The sequence below is a fragment of the Spermophilus citellus genome, assembly GCF_964194105.1.
Source record: "Spermophilus citellus genome assembly, chromosome: 13".
NCBI lineage: Eukaryota > Metazoa > Chordata > Mammalia > Rodentia > Sciuridae > Spermophilus > Spermophilus citellus.
The window spans coordinates 65,530,347-65,553,183 of NC_138193.1; the positions used below are offsets into that span (position 1 = coordinate 65,530,347).

At 34.3% G+C, this 22,837-nt stretch overlaps 1 protein-coding gene across 9 annotated transcripts in view; it reads left to right on the forward strand.

Annotated features, from left to right (window-relative positions):
- The window catches only part of PUS10 (pseudouridine synthase 10), an 82,796-nt gene that overhangs the window by 1,421 nt on the left and 58,538 nt on the right, over window positions 1–22,837 (forward strand). For 4 of the 9 annotated variants that reach the window (XM_081263916.1, XM_081263919.1, XM_081263918.1 and 1 more), the window contains exons 2-3: window positions 2,248–2,385; window positions 5,085–5,345. In XM_081263916.1, coding sequence (XP_081120042.1) covers window positions 2,260–2,385; window positions 5,085–5,345 — 387 coding nt within the window. In that variant the 5' untranslated portion in view covers window positions 2,248–2,259. Of the gene's footprint in view, window positions 1–2,247; window positions 2,386–5,084; window positions 5,346–6,795; window positions 6,883–19,673; window positions 21,524–22,837 lie in introns of those variants that run through there. The other 5 variants (XM_081263924.1, XM_081263922.1, XM_081263925.1 and 2 more) reach the window with 2 other exon arrangements.

Here is a 22,837-nt window from a genome sequence, read left to right on the forward strand (position 1 = left end):
GGTAGCCGAGGGATGCACTTTAAATGTTTATATTCAGGCCCTCACAGAATCCCAGTCCCTTCTTAGCATCAAACAGACTCAGTGGGCTGGGGTAAGGAATTCTGATCCTTGTAAAGAATATTGATTTAACTACACAGTTTCTTTTTTTTAAATTTGATTTTTATTTTTAGGTGGATACAATATCTTTATTTTATTTGTTTTTATGTGGTGCTGAGGATTGAACCCAGTGCCTCCAACCCAGTGCCTCATACATGCCAGGCCAGTACTCTACCATTTGAGCCACAACCCCAACCCCCACAGTTTCATTTTTTTTAAGAGGCTGTTCTCCCCACATTTGAAGTACTTTCTTGAAAGTACCCTGGAGCTCAGATTTACTTAGGTAACCCTGAATAAGTATTTACCAGTCCTGATGTCTGAAAGTTTTCAATCATGTGTCCAGACAAGCTTGTCTTCTTCCTGATAACTCACATATTCATGAGTTAGAACCTATGCAGAAGCAATCTGTTTTTTGTAATGTGGCTGCTGAACTGCTTTTTATAGTGAAGAGAGCTTCAGAATTATATAACTGTTTCCCTTGTTATTTTATGTTAAGAATCAACTTCTCTTGATTAGTAGCCACAAACATTTAGAAACTTGTAAGTAAGTAGTGAGTTTTAAACGGTTGTAAAGCACACTAATTATAAGTCTTGTATCTCCATAGTATGCTGTTGGTAAGTACTTCATTCTCCTACATATTTTTATCAAGTTTATTTGACCTACAAAATTATACAAATCGAAAGGTACTGTGGTCTTATCTAAATGACCATAATTATACCATTTCACATTGCCATAAATTCATTATATCATAAAATATCACTAGTTCATGGGCTGGGAATATAGCGCAATGGTAGAGCACTTGCATGGTATGTACAAAGCCCTGCGTTCAATCCCCAATACTGTATGTGGATTGAATCCAGGGGTGCTTTACTACTGAGCTGCAATCTAGGTTCTTTTTTATTATTATTATTATTTTGAGACAGTCTTGCTAAATTGCTGAGGCTGGCTTCAAACTTGGGATCTTCCTACCTCAGCCTCCCAAATCCCTGAGATTACAGGTGTGTGTGACCATGCCCTGCTAACTAGTTCATAATTTTAAAAGTGATATAGTCTGATTCACTAATCATATTTATTTTTACAAACATACAGTGATTAGGTAATTTTGAATTTTTGGTACCCTGCCTTCCTTGCAACAAGAGGTTTATATTGGATTTTTTCCCCATTCTTTATGTAGTTTATGAGTTTATTCAGGTTGCAAAAATTGGCAACAGTTTAGGCAAATAATTACTTTCAAATATTTTTTGAGATTTATTTTTGTTGGAGGTTTTACTCATGGATGAAAGGAGGAATTTGTTTTCATTTTGCTGACCACTAGTTGACATTTAGCTGTTATAGCATCAAAATAAAGTTGATGTTTTTGGACATCCTGATCAATTTGTCTTAATACTTGATTGCTAAACTATCATTAAGGCTAGCCAAATATATATACAATGTAGACTGATCTGAATTTTTTCATAGCAAACTCATTTTTAATTTAAAAGTTTAATGAATTAGCTACTTTGTTCTCAAATAGTACTGAGTGGTACATGCCTGTAATCCCAGCGACTCAGGAGGCTGAGGCAAGAGGATCTAAAGTCAGAGGCTAGCCTTGGTAACTTGGTGATACCTTGTCTCAAAATAAAAAGAGTGGTGGTGGTGGGGCATGTAGCTCAGTGGTAGAGTGCTTGCCTAGCATGCACCAGGACCTGAGTTCAATCCCTAGAACCAGTAAAAAAAAAAAAAAAAAAAAAGGAAACAGTTATTCTTAGTTTTTTTTGATTGACTTGCTTATAATGACACACTTTATCATAATCCAGAATGCTAACCCAAATTTTTTGACAATTAGAAACATATTTTATCCTTTTTTTTTTTTTTTTTGCATGGGGTCTTGCTATATTTCCCAGGCTGGCCTTGAGGCCTTGAACTCACAAACTCAACGGATCCTCCTTTTTCAGCCTTTACAGTAGCTGGGACTAGGCAAGAGCCATCACATTGGGCTTCTTGCCATCTTACAAATTTCCTTCAAGTTAGTATTTTAGAATTTACATATAATGAAAAGGGAGAGCATAAAACACATAAAAAATAGTTTTAATTTCTAAGGGTGATAGCATACTTGTCTGTGACAGTAAAATACTGAAACTGCTCATTATTTTTTCTTTTCTTTCTTTCCAGTTATAATTCAGCATGTTTCCACTGACTGAGGAAAATAAGCATGTGGCTCAGTTGTTGTTCAGTACTGGCACCTGTCCAAGATGTATCTTCAGATTCTGTGGCGTGGATTTTCATGCACCATACAAACATTCGTATGAGGTATTTCCATTTTTTTTAAGATAAGAAAGATTTTCTGTATTTTAAAAGGAATGCTAATACCTTTGAGGGAAAGTATCCATAATTCTTCATTAAATAAAAATTTTCTAATAAAATAACGACTGATAATTATAATTTTGGACTTGTCATTACCTTAAAAATTAGTCTAGGATTTTTTTCTTAAGCAATTATAGGAATTTTTGTTCCCTAGGAATTGCTTCTTGAGTGATTATTTAACATTTAATGTAGAGGGATCTTTGTGGAGGAATACTCTGGTACACTGAGTGTTTATGTACACCTTTCCTAAAAGTTATCTCAATATAATATCACAAAATATTGCTTCTCACCAGGTATTAGTAAGATGTGACATGAAAGGATTGTAGTTCAGACTTCTCTTAAGTGGAAGCATTTTTTTTTTACCTTTTATCTATATTTCCAGTCATATTTCTAAATAGCTGAAATCTTATATTGCCTAACAAAGGGGATGCGTTTGAGAGATGTGACCTTAGGTGATTTTGTGCTTGTACAAATATTTAGAGTATGCTCTTACAAACTAAGGTGGCTATGATATCACTAGGCAACACAGTCTTCAGGGACAATCATTTGTATATGCAATCCTTTGTTGATGGAAACATTGTATGGTGTATGACTGTATTTGAACACTGTAGAAGTAAATGCTTGTTGTCATCATTATTCTATTAATTACAACAAAAGTAATGTGTAGAGATCTTTGACATTTATGGTAATAAGCAGAACTTTGTCATTTAATGGGATACTTTCACATAAAATATGTTTGTGAAATATGTTTGACGAATATATTTTGACATTCTTTTCAGAGATAGTAACAGTATGTGTGTAAATATACACACACACTCATATACATACATCCTCAGTTTCTTAAAATTTAAAAACCTGTCCAGCGATTAACAATCACCTCCATTTTTCTTCTATAATTTGTTGTTCCTATTATTTTAGAAAATATAATGCTCATTATTCACTTAGCATTACTATATATCAAGTTCTTACGTAATCCCAGTAATAACTTATTAGGTAAGTACATACTATGATTGTCTCTATTTTCAGATGAAGAAACTGAGGCACAGAGAGGTTAAACAACCTGTCCAAAGTTACACAGCTATTAAGTGAGCAAGCTAGGATTTGAACAGTCTGTCAGAGTCCAAAAGCCTAGGATTTGGAACTAGAAGAAATGGATTTGAATCCCAGTTCCACTGCTTTCCAGCTTCACTTTACTCTTCTGTAAATGGGAATGATGATAACATCTACCTCACAGGATATTAAGGGACAATATCTAATAAAGTATGTGAAAAAACTTTGAAAACTGAAAGTGGCACATATTCTGTGATGATCAATATATATATACATATATTCATTTATATACAAGGTGACTGGTTTTGGGTAACCTTCTGTCTACATTTTTTTCAGACACATTATATATGTCATAAGATTCACAATGTATATTATATGAAGATACTAAGTGTTGCCAACTTTTGCTCATATCATTTTATGTAAATAAATATACAAAACATTTAAAAACTATTTTTAAGTGTTTTTAAATTTTGATTTGTTACATTCATAGGTATATAGGCCTGTGTACATATACATGTACTGTGTTATGCTGACATTACAGATAGTAAGTAATAAACATTTTTGTGGGTCATAATATACTTATGTGTGCTGTATATATGAGTATTTCCATGTTGAAATAGAATAACTAATGTTGCAATGAAATTAATTAATTTGAAAGATTTTTCCCTTTAGAGTCAGTAGTGTAATCTGAATGAATTTCAGAAAGATATTTCTTCAACAACTAAATAATAAAACCTAATGAAGAAATAGTAAACATTCTCTGACTATTTACATGAGTAGACTATCTGAAGTATGAGAATATTTTAAAAGGAATGCTAGTTTTTACATTCTAATACACGAAATTAAGCAGACCAGAATATAGAGAGGGTTTCTTTCAATTAATATTTACATATGGTTTGAAATTATGGTGCCTAATTTCAGCACTGCCAGCATCTCTGTCCTTTGTTAGTAAATTGTCTCAAAATTGTTCTTTTTTTTTAATTAATAGACTTCTATGTCTAAATGATCAAATTTCATATTAAACAAATATTGTACTTTTCATGTTTGTGAGATTATGGAAGATGGAAACTCACTTTGTATTTTCTTCTTTTTATTTGAAGATGAAATGTTGGGATTCAAACCTAGGGCCTTCTACATGCTGAGGAGGTACTCTACCACTCAGCTACATCCCCAGCTCTGTTTGTATTTTTATATAATATTAATAATTAGAATTCAAGTTTGTTTTTACTGTGAATACTCTTACAAGAAAGAACTACTGACCAAATTAGTAAATTTGTTAATGGAGCCTTTTTGCCTAAGATTTAGGGTTTTAGGTTAACTCATATATGGGACTCTTGATATTTACCCATATAAATATATAAATTATATATAAGTTTCTCTTAAATTCCCTAGAAAGCCAATGCTGGTTAATAAAATGAGTGCTCTAGAATTGATGTAAATCAACAGTGTACAATCTATGTACACTGCTATAATTTGATCTATATAACTTGATCTGCTATAATTTTTACTTACATTTTCTTGCTTCATCTTATCCAGAACTCCTTAAGGACATCATAAAAGGGTCATTCCTTTATTTTATTTTATTTACTTTCCAGGAGTTGCTTAATAATATACAGAAATTTCTGAAAGCTGAAAAAGATGAATTAATTTTGGAAGTTCCAAACCCACCTCTCAAGAAAATTCGGCTTCAAGAACTGGAAGATGGGATTGATAATCTGAGTCAAAATGGGGAGAGCAAGATCTCTGTTATTGAAGATGGGAGCATTGCTTCCCCAAACTCAAATTTAAATGTAAATGTATGCAATGTTTGCCTAGGAATTCTTCAAGAATTCTGTGAGAAAGAGTTCATTAAAAAGGTAAATAATTTGTTTCTTATTATAGGGATAATTATGTAGATTTTCAATTTTAAGGCTTAGAATTCTTTTTTTTTTTTTTTTTTTTGTAGTTGGACACAATATCTTTATTTTATTTATTGTTATGTGGTGCTGAGGATTGAACCCAGTGCCTCGCATGTGCTAGGCGAGTGCTCTACCACTGAGCCACAACCCCAGCCCCTAAGCTTAGAATTCTTGTATGGAAAGGAATGGTGCTATTCATTTTAACTTGTTTCACATGAATGAACCAGTAAAATATTTAAAAAAAAATTTTTTTTGAAGAGCTACTATACTTGCTGGTGTAGGCCTGTAATCCCTTGTCTTTTGGGAGGCTGAGGCAGGAGAATTGCAAGTTCAACGCTAGCCTCAGCAACTTAGCCAAGCCCTAAGCTACTTAGTGAGACCCTATCTCAAAATAATAAAAAGAGCTGAGGATGTAGCTCAGTGGGTAAGCATCCTGGGTTCAATCCCTGGTATTAAAATAGAAAAAGAAAAGCCTGCTATTCTGACATTCCTTTGTATCAACATATTTGAAAATTAATGGAATTTATATCCTTATTTTTCAGTCATTAGTGATATTCAATTGAAGAAAAATATAGCATTTTGTTTTCCATTGCTTTTAACATCGTTCAGGAGTTGGAGAAAAGTTCTTTCTTAGTCATAGCTAACATTACCTAGAAAAAACAAGTGTTACAGCCTTGAAAATGATTAATTACTGGATGTGGGGTTACCTTTTGTTTCTTTCTTTTTTTTTAAAGAGAGAGAGAGAGAGAGAGAGGGAGAGAGAGAGATAATTTTTTTTTAAATATTTATTTTTTAGTTTTCGGCTGACACAACATCTTTGTATGTGGTGCTGAGGATCGAACCCGGGCCGCACGCATGCCAGGCGAGCGTGCTACCCCTTGAGCCACATCCCCAGCCCTGCCTTTTGTTTCTTGCTGTCAAGAGCACTATAGTTGGCTTTATTTCATTTGAAAATATTTTAAAATTATGAGATGACCTAACAGAAAACTATTTTGACATTCATCGGATTGTTCTGCAGGTGTCACTCCTGGCTGTTTTGGTACTTTATGACACTTATCTTCAGGGTGATAGCAAATATTTAATTTCAGAAGGTTTATAAGAGTTCCCCACTCTGTGTGTGTGTGTGTGAGAGAGAGAGAGAGAAAGAGAGAGAAAGAGAGAGAGAGAGAGAGAGAGAGAGAGAGAGAGAGAGAGAGAGAGATGTATGTTTTCTTTTGTGGTGCTAAGCATTTAACCAGGCCCTGGTGCATGCTAGGCAAGGTCCTCTACCACTCAGCCTAAATCCCCAGCCCCAAAGTGTGAGTTTTGAAGTTTTGCAGTGTCTTTTCCTGGACTAGAAATTCATGTTATGAAGTTCAAAATTTTTAGCCATTCTTGGGAATTTACGTAAATGTAATACTTTTTTTAGGTGTGTCAAAAGGTTGAGGCCTCTGGGTTTGAATTCACAAACTTGGTATTTTCAGTCTCCTTCCCACCACAGCTCTCTGTAAGAGAGGTAAGTTCTTTTTCATGCATAAAACTACACGTAAAATGCATGCTAGGAATTTCTTAAAATAGGAATGTGAAAATATTCCTTACCCTATTATGTTTAACAAATTTTGTGTACTTCTTGAATGATTAAAAGATTTTATACTTGTTGAGTAGGTAAATAAAAAAGAATTTATTGATTTAATTTAGTTTATTAATGCCAAGACTGCCTTTTTTTTTTTTTAAAGCTGAGGATGGAACCCAGGGCCTTATACATGCTAAGCACATGCTCTATCACAGAGCTACACCCACAGCCCCTGTGCTTTATATTTTTAAAGATCCTTATTTAATAATAAATAGTTATTGAGCATTAAGTTTGTGTGAGGCAAAATAGAGAAAGACATTTGACCCTGGACTCCATTCTTTAAGGTAGATATATGAATGTTATAATATTCTTAGGGTAAGGGTCATTTCAATTATGATGAATTTTCTTATTCTCTGGAGTCTAAAAATATAAAAAGGTAGCACCTCATATAATCATTGATAAAAAGGAGAAAAATAGCTTCATATATAAACTTTTTTCTTTGTTAGCAAAAAACCTGTCTTTGTTAATACTATTAAATATTGTGTAAAGATTTCTGTAATGAGTTTCTAAACATACCCATTTATATTTTTGAAGTGTCTTTCCCTAAGAATCCCAAAGTGTCACCAAAATATTACATCTTATACTATATCACTTTCTTTGAGCATGTTTGTTAGTCACAAAAAGGCCAAAGATTAAATTAAGACTTATTTAGGATGGATAGAATGATAAGAGCTGGGAAGTGAGAAAGAAGAGAATAATTTTAAGTAGTATATCTTGATGACAAGATAACTTAGCAAATGGAAGAACAAAGGGGTTGATGACCATTTCCTGAGGTTTATAAACAGAATTATTTTCTTGCCAGTCGTTAAAGTATTTCTCAGTGATAGATAACTCAAGTCCAATTTTGGTAGAGAGAAACAGACTCCCAAAAGCAAAGTGACTCACAAAAGTTGCAGTGTTTGCATAACAAAAATAGGAATATGAAGTATATTTTCCATATGTGGTTATGTATTTTAGTACAAAATATAAACTTCTTAAGGTTTATATTTCTACATTAAAATCATGGTTATCCATTTATCATTTGAACAATATTAATTTAATATTTATCAAATACTTGTGAGGTATTTATATTTCATATTAAAAATAGAAGATGATGCTGGGCTGGGGTTGTGGCTCAGCAGTAGAGTGCTTGCTTAGGGCATGAGTCGCCCTGGGTTCAATCCTCAGCACCATATTAAAATAAAGGTATTGTGTCCAACTACAATTAAAAAATAAATATTAAAAAAAAATAGAAGATGCTCTCCTTAAAAAACAGAATTATTCTGCTTACTTTTTGTAACTGATTTTAGCCAATAAACTGTTTAGCAGTTTCTCCATTTATTGGAGAATTAATATGTTTCTATAACTTTGTGTGAAGTGTTTTCATTTCTGTTACTAGGTAACATTTTATCTATTCGTTTAAGAATAACCATTATTTCGAAGTATAAGGCTTTAAATGCAGTGTACTCTTTTGTGTCTCATATTTCTTCAGAAAATTGTGTTTCATGGTTCATTTTGAATTTTCTTTTATTATTATATGTTGTTACTGGATTTTTTTGGTTGTATCAGGGATTAAACTCAGGGGCACTCAACCCCTGAGCTATATCCCTGGCCCTATTTTGTATTTTATTTAGAGACAGGGTCTCACTGGCTTTGAACTCTCGATCCTCCTGCCTTAGCCTCCTGAGCCGCTGGAATTATGGGCATGCACCACCTGGCCTGGCTGTTATTTTCTTTTCTTGCCATCTTTTATACTTCTTTGGAGTTCAGATATGCTGTGCAAGCCAGACTTAAAATAAATTACTCTTTAAAATATATATATATATATATATATATATATATATATATATATATATATATATATATTTTGAGTACTGGGAATTGAACTCAGGTGCACTCAGCCACTGAACCCCATCCCAGCCCTATTTTGTATTTTTATTTAGAGACAGGATCTCACTGAGCTGCTAAGCACCTTGCTTTTACTGAGACTGGCTTTGAACTTTCCATCTTCCTGTCCCAGTCTCCCGAGCTCCTGGCTTTTTAAACTATTTTTTACATATCCCAATTTAATTATTCATGTCCTCAGAATAGTCTTGCATTTTGAATATAAATTCTGTGACTTCTTTAGTGCTTTATTCTATATTATGGCTTGAGCTTAGATCTTTTAAATATTTTAACTTAGAACTTGCTTGTCTATATAGAATAAACATGTCAATATACATGAAATTGATTGGTGCGGTTATCTCATCATTCAGTGTGGAATATACAATTGAGTCAATTTAAAGATTTGATTTTTTCCATTTCTAAGAACTAAATTATGATCACTGATATATTGATTTGAAAGCAAATATTTTATCAATATGGTGGTATTTATTTTATTTCTGCTTACAGAAGGACCAAGGAAAGGAGTGACCTCAAGTAAAATATTTTTTTAAATTTTTTTTTAAAGAGAGTGAGAGAGAGTGAGAGAGAATTTTTTAATATTTATTTATTTTTTTTAGTTTTTGGTGGACGTAACATCTTTGTTTGTATGTGGTGCTGAGGATTGAACCTGGGCCGCACACATGCCAGGCGAGCGCGCCACCGCTTGAGCCACATCCCCAGCCCCAAGTAAAATATTTTTAAAATATAAAACTCTTAACAATCCTATTTCTGATTATAAGCCATAGTTTTTATTTATCTTCATTTAAACATTAATTTAAAAGTTTAAGGAAAAAGACAGCAGTTAGTGTAATTATCATTATTTTTTCACTGAGTTTGGAAGAATATGGAAGGAGATTTAGAGTACATCTCCTCAAAGTGTTTTCTCAGGAATAAGCGATGTGGTCAGGACAGCTTTAAACTGAAAACTGCTTAAGAGGAGAAAAATAAGCAAATTATTTGATGAAACACTATAAGACAGCAAGTAAGCCATGGTAAGCAAAATAAACAGAGGCAGTATTTAGAGGTCACAGAATACAACAGTGTGGAAAGTATCCGGACCTCATGCTTAGTGTCTCCAAAGTTTATAATGGCACACAAAATTTAAATGATAAAGTTGAAATTATAATGGAGAAAAGCAGATATCTCATGACTGTCATGGTAACTTTCTGGGTTTGAGCTAACCTTTTGAATGTGACAGTGGAAGGATAAGTCTTTATAAGGCCCATATTTGTGAGAAGGAAAGCTGTAATATATGATATGGCAAGAAGTTATATACCTACGTTAAGATGTATGATGAGAGTGAAATGTTGCTGAACATTATCAAATGGAGATTAAAAGGAGAGAGAAACAAGGATGAGTAGAGGAGTGGATTTCCTTAAAGTCCCTCTTTCCGCAATGTGCAAACCTGTAATCCTAGTGGTTCAGGAGGCTGAGGGAGGAGGATTGAGAGTTCAAAGCCAGCCTCAGCAAAAGCAAAGCATTTAACAACTTGGTGAGACCCTGTCTCTAAAGAAAATACAAAATAGGGCTAGAGATGTGGCTCAGTTGTTGAGTGCCATTGAGATCAATTCCCAGCACCCCTTCCCCCAATAAGTTCTCTCTTTCCTTGTTGGGATAGAATTGAGAAGGAAATAATTTTTATCTATAAGGAATTATACAGAAACTATTCTGTAGAGATATGTTAAGTTTTTTGAACTCCAAAATCCTATGTAGAAAAAAATGTATAATTTTTTTTTTGTTACCTTGTGTACTCATGGTTGATTTCCCTAAACTTCTATACCATAGCACAACACAAAAATTACTATAGAATGAATGTCACAGACTTATGCTAATATTAGGCTAAATTCACATTTGTGGGAAAAGAGCATTCCATTAAGTCCTTAAATGCTTTAGAGACTTAATTCTTACTAGTTAAATCCAGTAGAGGGCAATATTGTACTATCAGTTTGGTTTATTGGCCTTTCATGGGTAGCCTGTGGGAAATATTTTGCTCAGACTAATGACTTTAAATGGATGTACTGTCTCTTAGATGTTGCTTATATGAAACACCCTGCTTCTCAGTATGCAATATGATATGGTTGGAGTTTTAGTTGTCAAATCCAAACTTTTCTTCTTTCATTTATTATAATTTTATATATCCATGTTTTGCACTAAGTACTACAAATTATACAAAGCCCTAGAAAAGTAGCTAAGAATATAAATAGTATCATTTCTGTTGTAACCTTTTTTAAAAAAATATTTATTTTTTAGAAGTAGTTGGACACAATACCTTTATTTTATTTATTTTTATGTGATGCTGAGGATCGAACCCAGGGCCTTGCACGTGTAGACGAGTGCTCTACTGCTGAGCCACAACCCCAACCCTTGTGGTAATATTTTTTACTTAAGAAATTATCTTTAAAATTTCTGACGAATGAGTACTCAAAAAACTTGGATTAAGTCTGTAGGTTCTTAACCAGTTTGGGATCATTGATCTCATTTAGAATCTGAATAAAGTGATGAATTTGCTTGTCCTAAGAATACACATATTCAAAATTTTGCATGTACTTAGAGATCTCTTGAATTTACAGCCATTAATTTTAGATTTTTTTTCTTAATTGAATACTCCAGTAAAATTTGTCCTGTTATAAATTGATGGACTTATTTTTTCTAAAGGACTTTTTTCTGTTTTTATTCCATTGATCAGAATTTGACTAGAAATAGAGCAACACATTTGAGTTTATGTTTTATGAGGACTGAGCTACCTGTCTTCATTCATTAACCCAACGCTTTGATTGGGTATGTGTGTTTTTTCTCCATATCCTTGGATTCTCAATTTTTATTTTGCTAGACAGGCACCCTTCTTAAGTCTTGTGGCTCTCACTTGCCATTTAAGACCAATCCACATTCTTTTCATTGTATAAGCCTTTTCTGAGCTAGTTAACTAAGGAGTTTTCAGAATTTATACCCCTATGTTTGGTTGGATTATTTGTCTAGAACTTACTTTAATTTTTATATGGCCCATTTATCCATGCAAAGTATTTTTCCAAGATTGTTGAATGAAGCACCGAAAAACATGCATAATTATAGAAATTACTAACTCTGCTCCTGTAAGGATCTTTCAATAGATTCTACATAAGTAAGTCCAGTGTGGATAGTAATCTTGGTATGTTTTAAGCACACAAGCTGCAACTTTTAAAACGCTTCACAGGACATGAGTGTGTCCATGCAGCAATCCAAGCCTTTCTTCTTTATGAAAAGTAGTAACTCCAGGAGCTTGCCTGGTGACTGTATCAGTGCATGAAAGTCTGCATTATTAGAACCAGGAAATCACAGATCTTTAGGAGACCCTGGTGATCATGTAGAAGATGGCTCCCTACCTTTTTTATGGCACTTATTTAAAAAATGATGATATCCACATGGTTATGACTTCTTGGAGCCCTAGTTAGGCCACCACTTTGAGTGTAAAGCCATCCATACCTAGCAAGAATGCCTGAGGGAGAGTCTGGAAATTCCTAACTTTTATGTTTAACTTGACCCCTTTTTAATTTCTGAAAGTTTAATGGGTCCCTGGTACCTGTGGATTGAAAAGATACACGTGGGTAAATGTTTTTAATCCTCATGTAGAGGAACCACTTTGTCTAATCATTTCATTCATCTCCTGTTGAAGACCAGGAAACCAAAGTTCATAGATGCTATGGGATTTGCCCAGTGTGTCACATTTATTGGAATTTAGGTATGCCTTCCTGCTCCTTTTTTTTTTTTTTAAACTGTACCATCTCTCCATCTGTATTTTGTTTATGTAACTACCTTGGCTTCATGGGCATTATCTTTCCTACTCCATGGATTCTTTTTAAAAATTATTTATTTAAAAATGTATTGCTGGGGCTGGGGATGTGGCTCAAGCGGTAGCGCGCTCGCCTGGCATGCTTTGGCCCGGGTTCGATCCTCAGCACCACATACAAACAAAGATGTTGTGTCCGCTGATAACTAAAAAATAAATAATAAAATTTAAAAAATGTATTGCTGCGTTATAATTATATATAATAGTGGAATTTATTGTGATATATTCGTACCAGTGTATGGCATAATTTGATCCTTTTAATTTCCCAGAACCTCCCTTTTTCCTTTCTTTCTTCCTCCTCTCCCTGGTCCCCTTTCTCTGTGTACATCCCTTCTGTTTTCATGAGATTCTTTTTTTTCTCCCTCTAGCTTCAACATGTGAGAGAAAACATATGACCCTTAACTTTCCGATTCTGTCTTCCTCTCATGTTGTATCCATTTTCCTGCTAATGACATATTTTTTTTTATAATTCAATAAAACTCCATTGTGTATATATGCCACATTCTCTTTATCTATTTATCTGTTGATGGGCACCTTGGCTGGTTCCATAATTTGTGAATTGCACTGCTGTAAACATAGGTACGTATGTATAGCTATTGTATACTGACTTTAATTCTTTTGGATAAATATTAAGGAGTGGTATCTCCATGCTGATTTCCATAATGGTTATACTAATTTAAAATCATACCATCAGTGTATGAGTTCCTTTTTCCTTGCCAGTGTTTGTTACTATTTATTTTCTTGATGATTGCCATTCTAACTAGAATAAGAAGAAATCTTAGCATAGTTTTTTTGTTTTGCATTTCCATCATTGCTAAAGATATTGAACTCTTTTTTTTCATGTGTCTGTTGACCAATAGAAATATTTGTTTAGATGCTCATTTGTTGATTGGGTTATTTGTTTTATTTTGTGTTAAGTTTTTAAAATATATTTTGGATATTAATCCTGATGGAAGAATAGCTGGCAAAGATTTTCACCCATTCTGAATCTATGTTCTCTGTTCAGGCTCTTAATTGTTTCCATTGCCAAGTAGAAGCTTTTTAATTTGATGTTATCCCATTTATTAATTCTTGGCATTATTTCCTGAGCTTTAGGAATTCTACAGAGGAAGTTTAACAATAATTTTGCATATCTTTGTACATGATAGGTCCTTGCATTCTCTAATGTCTTTTTCAATTTGTTCTATAATTTTCATTGTAGGGGTCTTTTACCTTCTTGGTTATATTTATTCCTCAGTATTTTATTTATTTTTGAAACTATGTGAATGGAGTTGTTTTCCTGCCTTTTTGTGGATTAATTATTTATGAATAGAAAAATGCACTTATTTTTATATCCTGTTATTTTCTGAATTTGCTTATTAGCTCCAGCAGTCTTCTGGTGGAGTTTTTTGGATCTTTTAAGTTTTGGAGTTTTGGATCATAGTATCTGCAAACAGTGATAATTTTACTTCTTTTTTCCTATTTGTATCCCTTTTGTGTCCTTCTGTTGCCTAATTGCTCTAGATAAAAATTTAAGTACTGAATAGGGGTAGTGAGAGTGGATATCTTTGTCTTATTCCTGATTATAGAGGAAATGCTTTAGATTTTCCCCCATTCAATATGATGTTTGCCATGGGTTTGTCATATATAGGCTTTATGATTGATGATTAGGTAGGCTCCTTCTATCCCTAGTTTCTTCATTGTATATAACATGAATGGATGCTGAATTTTGTTGAAGACTTTTTCTGCATCTTTTGAGATGATCATATAATTTTTGTCCTTGATTCTATTTATATGGTGAATTACATTTATTGATTTGTGTATGTTGAATCACCCTTGCATGTCTGGAATGAAACCAACTTGATCATGATATATAGTCTTAATGTATTATTGAATATGATTTGCTAATATTTTATAAAAGATCTTTACATTTATGTTCATCAAGGATATTGGTCTGTAGTTTTCTTTCCTTGATGTGTCCTTATCTGATTTTGGTATCAGGATGATGTTAACATTATAGAATGAATTAGAAGTATTCTACCTCTTTTTCTTTTGTGAAATAATTTGAGGAGCATTGGGATTAATTCTTCTTTAAAGATCTAGTAGAATTCAGCTCAGAATTCATCTGGTCCTGGGCTTTTCTTTGTTTTTAAGGGTTTTCAATCTCATTGTTATTCGTCTGTTTAGACCTCTTGGTTGAATTTTTTTTAAAATATATTTTTAGTTGTTGATAACCCTTTATTTTATTTATTCATATGTGGTGCTGAGAATTGAACCCAGTGCCTCACACATGTCAGGCAAGTGTGTTACCACTGAGCCACAGCCCCAGTCCACCTCTTGGTTGAATTTTGGTAGGTCATTTGTGTCCATAAATTTACTCATTTCTTCAAGATTTTCTAATTTATTGGAATATAAGTTTTCAAAGGAATTCCTAGTGAACCTCTGGATTTCAGTGAAATCTGTGGTGATATCTCCTTTTTCATCTCTAATTTTATTAATTTAGGTCTTCCCTCTCTTTTGGTTAGTTTGGTTAAGCGATTCTCAGTGTAACTCTTTGTTATATTGATCCTCTATCTATCTATCTATCTATTTAATTCTTTATTTATTTCATTTTGGTTCTTAATTATTTCCTTCCTTCTATTTATTTTGGAATTGGTTTACTCGTGTTTTTCTAGGGTCTTGAGCTGCATGATTAGGTTGCTTATTTGGTCTCTTTCTGATATTTTTTTTGGGGGGGGCAGTGGAATTCTGAGGATTGAATGCAGGGGCATTCAACTGCTGATCCACATCCCTGGTTCTGTTTTATATTTTATTTAGAGATTGGGTATCACTGAGTTGCTTAGTGTCTCACCATTGCTGAACTCAAAATCCTCCTGCCTCAGCCTCTCGAGCCACTGGGATCTTTCTGATTTTTAATGTAGCAATTCACAGCTATAAACTTTCTTCTTCATAGTGTCTCAGAGATTCTGATATGTTGTATCTCTATTCTTATTTGCTCCTAAAAATTTTTAAATTTCTACCTTGATTTCTTCTGTGGCTCATTCATCATTCAAAAGTGCATTGTTCAGTGTCCATGTATTTACATAGGTTTTCTCGCTGTTGATTTCTAGTTTCAGTCCGTTATGAGATAAGATGCAAGGAATTACATAAAAAAATTTTATATTTGCTAAGATTTGCTTTGTGGTCTAACATATAGTCTATTTTGGAGAAAGTTTCATGAGCAGTTGAGAAGAAAGTGTATATTCCATAGATGATTTATAGTGTTTTTTAGGTCTGAAGAATCTTTGCTGATGTCATATCTCAATGACCTATCTATTGATGACAAAGGTGTGTTGAGAAATGTTTGGTTTATGTAATAAGCACATCAACATATTTTCATGTTGGATTATTCCCTTCCTTTTTCTCCTTATAGCTTTTGTTCAGCAATTAATGGGAGATAACTGGTAGTATGGCAGTCTCTGCAACTACAGCAAGAGCACTCAGAGCAGGTACTGGCAGAAGGAAGAGGACAGTTTTTATTTTTTAAAAAATTATATATATTTCTGTATGTGGCAAATGAAAGAGCCATATTGTTTTCATTAAATCATAATTTACAAGCTACACATAAATACCTGTTGAAATATGGGGTCTGGTTGAAACTCTTGATTCTTTTTTTCTGGTGTAAATCTCAGTTTAATCTCTGAAGTGATTGTTAATGTTTTACTGAGAGTAACCAAGAAAATGTGAGGGGAACTAGTTTGAGTGGGGAAAAATAAAATGATTTTTATTTAAATGTGGTCATGAAGCATACAAAAGGAAATGGAACAATGAAATAGATGCAGAACTGTCAGCAAGGATAGCCCTTTTATTCTTGCATAGAGAATCGTAAAGTTAAATGGCTTATATTTAGAATTAAGTTCATATCCAGGAGCTAAACTTTCTGTGAAAACTAGGATATTATGATGTGTATTGATTATCTCATATTCATTTGGTATATAGTCATTAGAAATTGATATTAGAAGTCATGAGTCAGTGTTTGGGTGAGACTTTCTTATTTCTGAAAGCATCACAGAAACCATTTGTCTACCAAAGAAATAGGCATGTACAATTAAGCTCTAGGGAGGAAATCAGTAACCAGGTATGAATGCTGAATTGGTTCCAAAAGAGTTTTCTTAATGCAGATATATATACAGGAAACTTCTGTTGAATAAATTGTATTTATGATTTAACCCAGATAATTTTGCAAGTAAGATGCACCATATACATTTTCTTTTAATAAGAAGAGCTTTTAATAACTCTCACTATGAATGTTCAAATAAACAATATTCCATTAGCTGACAAACATTTCTTTTTGGTGAGTTTGTGAGTTTTAATAACTTTCACTATGAATGTTCAAATAAACAATATTCCATTAGCTGACAAACATTTCTTTTTGGTGAGTTTGTGATTCAATCTATCTCTTGGTTAGTTTGTTGGACATTTAGGTAAAGTATTTTTGTTTAATCCTTCATTTTTCTTACATTTTAGTTAACTTTCTTAAAAAAGAAAACAGATAATATAATGTGAATCCTTGAAGTTGGAATCTATCCTAGAATAGAAATACTTTCATTTTCTTTTAAATAAGTTTTAATTTTTATACTCATTAACAGAAAACTTCTTCCTTCTCATAGGTAATTGTTATCTTTACTTCTAAGACTAGAATTTAGATGGGCCTGATTTGAACTTTATATAAAAATGGAACCATCCTTTCAACAGGAAAGCCATAGGCATTCTTATAAGTTGCATCCTGGTACACATGTACTTGAGTTTACCTAGCTTTTATGCTTAAGAGTAGAATTGCTGAGTCCTAAGGAATATAATTCTTCAACTTCATTTGATTATGCCAAAGTGTTTTCCAGTGATTGGACCAGTTTATATTCCCATTGGCTATGTATGAGAGTTGTAGCTATTTGACATCATCACTGACTCTTAATATTGACAGTCTTAAAATTATCTCATTGTATTTTAACTTCATAAGTCACAATTTATCAACTGTATCATTTCAAGGTTTGTATTGAGTTTTGATGAACACTTAATGCCCAAATAACCATTACTGTGATCAAGATATAGAATATTTAGAAAAGGAACTATTAGGATCTGGAGAGGGCACCAGGGGGAAGTGTGGAGGGGAAGGGTAGAAGGAGGAGGAACATGGTATATGTGATATATATCATGATTTATTTAGCTTGATATATGCATGTGTGGAAATGCTGCAGTGAAACCTATTAATTTATACAATTTGGGGGGTGGGTTTGAACTCAAGGGTGCTTAACCACTGGGCCTTTTTATTTTTGAGATAGGGTCTTGCTGAGTTGCTTAGAGCCTCCCTAAGTTGCTGAGGCTGACCTTGAATTTATAATCCTCCTGCTTTGGGTTCCTTAGTTGCTGGAATTACAGGTGTGCACTACCACTCCCTGCAATTTGTATAATTAATATGTGTGACGAGTTTAATTTAAAAATAATAGAAAATTTTATTACCTTCAAACATTTATTGTGCCTCCCACAGTTTTCCCACTCCTAGACTAGCAGACTGCTAATCTGATATCAGTTATTATAGATTAGTGTGTGTTTTTATGGAAGATTGGGGCTGGGGATGTGGCTCAAGCAAACAAATTTGGTTGATCTCATATAATATATTTAGCAAATCTGGAATCTGTTTTGTTGTTCTGATTGTTGTTTTATGGTTCTAGGCTGTTAACTTGCCTGGGTTTGATCTGTAATCTTGTTTCTTAGATGGCATGAAGCAGCTGATATTTCAGTTACTTTTTAATGGTCTGACTTTATGGAAGTCTCCTTTATCCCCATGAAATTTAAGATCATATGGTCTGTGCACAATGCCTTTTGATTCCCCAGTCTTTATATCATTTATTTCTTTCTCTTGCCTTATTGCAATTACTAAGATCTCCAGTACAATATTGAGTAGAATTGTACATAATGAGCATTCTTTTACATTGTTTGTGTTTAATTTCATCTCACCCCACCCATCATTAGCTTAGAAATTATGCATTTAAATTTTTTTCCTTTAGTAATTACCCTTGATTTAATGTCTGATTAAATTGGTACATTTACCTTTCCCAGAGAATGAAGGCATCCCAGCATATTTACACTCTATTTATGCCTTCTTTATTTATATGCCATTGTGTGTATTTTAATTTTATATATGTTTAAATTCAATATGACATTATTATTATTTATGCTGACAGTATTCTATACATTCAGTCAGTATTCATTTATATTTACCCATATATTTATCCAGCATATCATCCTTCATTTTAGCTGTCATCTGGGATTATTTTCTTCTATGTGATAAATATATTTTCTCCCTCCCTCCCTTCCTCCTTCCCTCCCTCCCTCCCTCTCTCCCTTCCTTCCTTCCTTCCTTCCTTTCCCTGCTGACAGGATATTCTCTCAGTTATCATTTGTGAAAAATCTCTTAATTTCATTTTTATTCTTTTTGTGTGTGTATGTGTGTGTGGTAGTGGGGATTGAACCCAGGGTTGGTCTACCAGTGAGCTACATCCCACTGCACTACATTCCACTGCTTAATTGTTTTTATTTTTTATAAGTATGTTTATTTGTAGATAGACAACATAATACCTCTATTTTATTTATTTTTATAAACACTTGCCTAGCATATGTGAGGCACCGAGTTTGATCAAACTCGGTGCCTCACATATGCTAGGCAAGTGTTCTACCACTGAGCTACAACCCCAGCCCTTATTGTTTCTATTTTAAGACAGGGTCTTGGGCCGGGGATGTGGCTCAAGCGGTAGCGCGCTCGCCTAGCATGCGTGCGACCCGGGTTCGATCCTCAGCACCACATACCAACAAAGATGTTGTGTCTGCCGAGAAGTAAAAAATAAATATTAAAAATTCTCTCTCTCTCTCTCTCTCTCTCTCTCTCTCTCTCTCTCCTCTCTCACTCTCTCTTTAAAAAAAAAAAAAAAAGACAGGGTCTTGCTAAGTTGCCCAGGTTGACCTCAAATTTTTAATCCTCCTGCTTCAGCTACCTCAGTTGCTGAGATATAAGTGTGAATCACTCAGCTTCATCTTTATTCTTAAAGAATATTTTCATTAGATAATAATGATCTAATTTGATACTTTTTTTCAGCACTTAATTTTATTTTATTTTTTGGTTGTTGAGAAATTGGTGTTTGTCTCCTTTGAAGATAAGCTGCCCTTTTTCTCTTGCTATATTTGAGATCTCTTTGTTTTTATTTTCGAGCAACTTCATCCTGAGGTAACTAAGTATGTTTTCTTTATATTTATACTGCTTGAATTCATAAGATTTCTCAACTCTGCTTCAATTTCCCCAGTTTTAGAAAATTTTCACTTATTGCATCTTCATGTTTCTCATCTATTCTGTCTTTTCTTACCTCCTGAGATTTTAATTACACATCTTAGGCCTTCCACTGAATCTACTATGATTCTTCCTTTTCTTTCCTTCCTCTCCCCTCATATGTCATCCTTTTGATACTATGCATCGTGCTGTGTATTATCTTTAACCTATCTTCCAGTTCATTGATTATCTTTTCAGCTGTATATAATATGCTATTAATCCTAAGTACTGAGTTGTGATTTTTGTGTGTGCATTATAATTATATATAATGGTGGGAATCTGTTTTTACATATTATATATGTACACAATACAAGAATATACTTTGGCCAGTATCATTCCCTGTCTACTGTGTTTTTAATCACAATTGTTTTGTTTTGTTTTTGGTACTGGGGATTGAACCCAGAGGACTTTACCACTGAGCTACATTCCTCAACCCTTTTTTTTTTTTTTTTTTTTGAGACAGGGTCTTGCTGAGTTGCTTAGGGCCTCACAAAGTTGCTGAGGCTGGCCTCGAACTTGTGATCCTTCTGCCTCAGCCTCCTGAGTTATTGGGGTTATAGGTGTGCGCTACCACACCTGGCTGCAGTTGTTTAGTTTTTTCATTTGTTTGATTTATGCAGTTTCCATTAATAGTTCTCTGCCAAAGAGTTCAATATTCTGTTATTTTTCCTGTATATATTTAGCATTGCTTAAATTTTAAAGTTTGTTGCCGCAGTCTGGTTGGGCACAAATAACTGAGCCGCCACACGAAGCACTTGTAGGTTCAAACAGCAACTCTTTATTCCTGAACTCTCACCGGCACTCCACACATGCTCCCTGGGAACACTCTCACCCTCCACTGGGCTCCACGCACTCTCTCGGAACCCCATGAGAACTCAACTCAACAAGAACTCCAAAGTAGTGGGCACCTGAGGCAGCAGGAGCCACCCTATTGCCGGACAGCAAAGGTCTATATACAACTGAATACACAGCATAACTTAACTATCATCATCTCAATGGCTCACCTCTCAACCACTCCCTCTGGCAAAATGCCAGGTGCCACCTGACTTGGCTATGGCTCTCAACAGTTTGTACCAAATAACTTCATTCTCTAGATTACCTGTGAATTTGTTTCTATTGCTTATTTAAAAATTACCTCTTATCTCCTTATTTACCTTATTTTTAAAAATGGTGGGACACTGAGCATGAAAATAATCTTTTGGAGCCTAGATTAAAGTTCTCCTCCAGAGAAGTTTTTTTTATTTTCTTCTAGGTTATGGCTAGGGGCATTAGCAATTCTGAATCTCATTAATCTAATCTAATTACAGAGATTGCAGTGATTTGAAACTGATCTTCAGCATTTTTTTTTTAAGAGAGAGAGAGAGAGAGAGAGTTTTAATATTTATTTTTTACTTTTTCGGCGGACACAACATCTTTGTCTGTATGTGGTGCTGAGGATCGAACCCGGGCCGCACGCATGCCAGGTGAGCACGCTACCACTTGAGCCACATCCCCAGCCCCGATCTTCAGCATTTTTAATGGCTGTTATATTTCCTATTTACCCTTACTTCTAGATTATAATCCTTGGGGTTTAAGTGAAAGTGTAGGGTTTATCAGGATTGCCCCCTTTTGTTAGTAGACTCTCTTAATTTTTGATCATCTAGAAGTGCTCAGTTACCTTCTCTTGATTGACAAGTGCTCCTTGGGGAAAGGCTGCTCAAAATGCCTGGTTCATCTCTGGTATCCTTCTTAGGGATTTTGGCCTTGTTATTCTTCGCTGCCTTAATTTTCTGGTGCCTTTTTTCCCCAGTACCGGGGATTGAACTCAGGGCACTCAACCACATCTCCAGCTCTATTTTGTATTTTATGTAGAGACAAGATCTCACTGAGTTACTTAGTGCCTCGCTTTCGCTGAGCCTGCCTTTGAACTTGTGATCTTCTGCCTCAACCTCCGTGCTGCTGGGATTATAGTTGTGCCACCACACCTGGCTCAAGCAGACTTAATTGTCTAAATTTTCTCATTGTCCTAAACCGGAAGATTGGCCTACTAGTAACAGAATTTCTTTGTTTTCCAACATTTTTGTCGAGCTTTTCATATATAACATTTAATTAATTTAATTAATTTCCAAGATCTTTTTCTGTTTTCCCATTTTAGATATGTGTGTTTTAGAGAAATAGGATTGTATTCTGGTTTGATATACATATTTTGTTTATCTGTCTGAGAAATTTGTATATGTTGCTGTGATTGAAATTTTTTCTTGTTTCTAGTGTTTTTTTAAATATTTTTTAGTTGTCGATGAACCTTTATTTTATTTATTTGTATATGGTGCTGAGAATTCAACTCAGTGCCTCACGCTGTAAGGGTCCGGCGAAGCGTCGGAGAAGGAGAGACCACACGAAACTAGCTTCATGCAATGGCAAGGGGGATTTATTAGGGATCCGTTCCAGCGCGCTGGGGCTCTGTGCTCACTCAAGAAGGGAGAGCAGCCCAGAGCCCAGAGCAGAGGTCAAGCAGAGCTTAAGTACACTTTTTGGAGAGGGCGGTGGGCTTTGCATACATCAGAACAAATCATCATGAGGCGCGGGAAAATTGAACAACAATTCTGATACATGATTAGTCCATTCATTGGCGGGAACAGTTTGGGCAGGAGTGATTGGTCACTTCTAAGTGGGGTACACATTCAAACTGATTGGTTCTGGGGCCTATATGCTTATGTGCCATGCTACCTGGAACCCTTAGCTATTAAACAACCAGGGAATCAATAGAGATATTTACTGGGCAGTTCCCGCATTGTCCT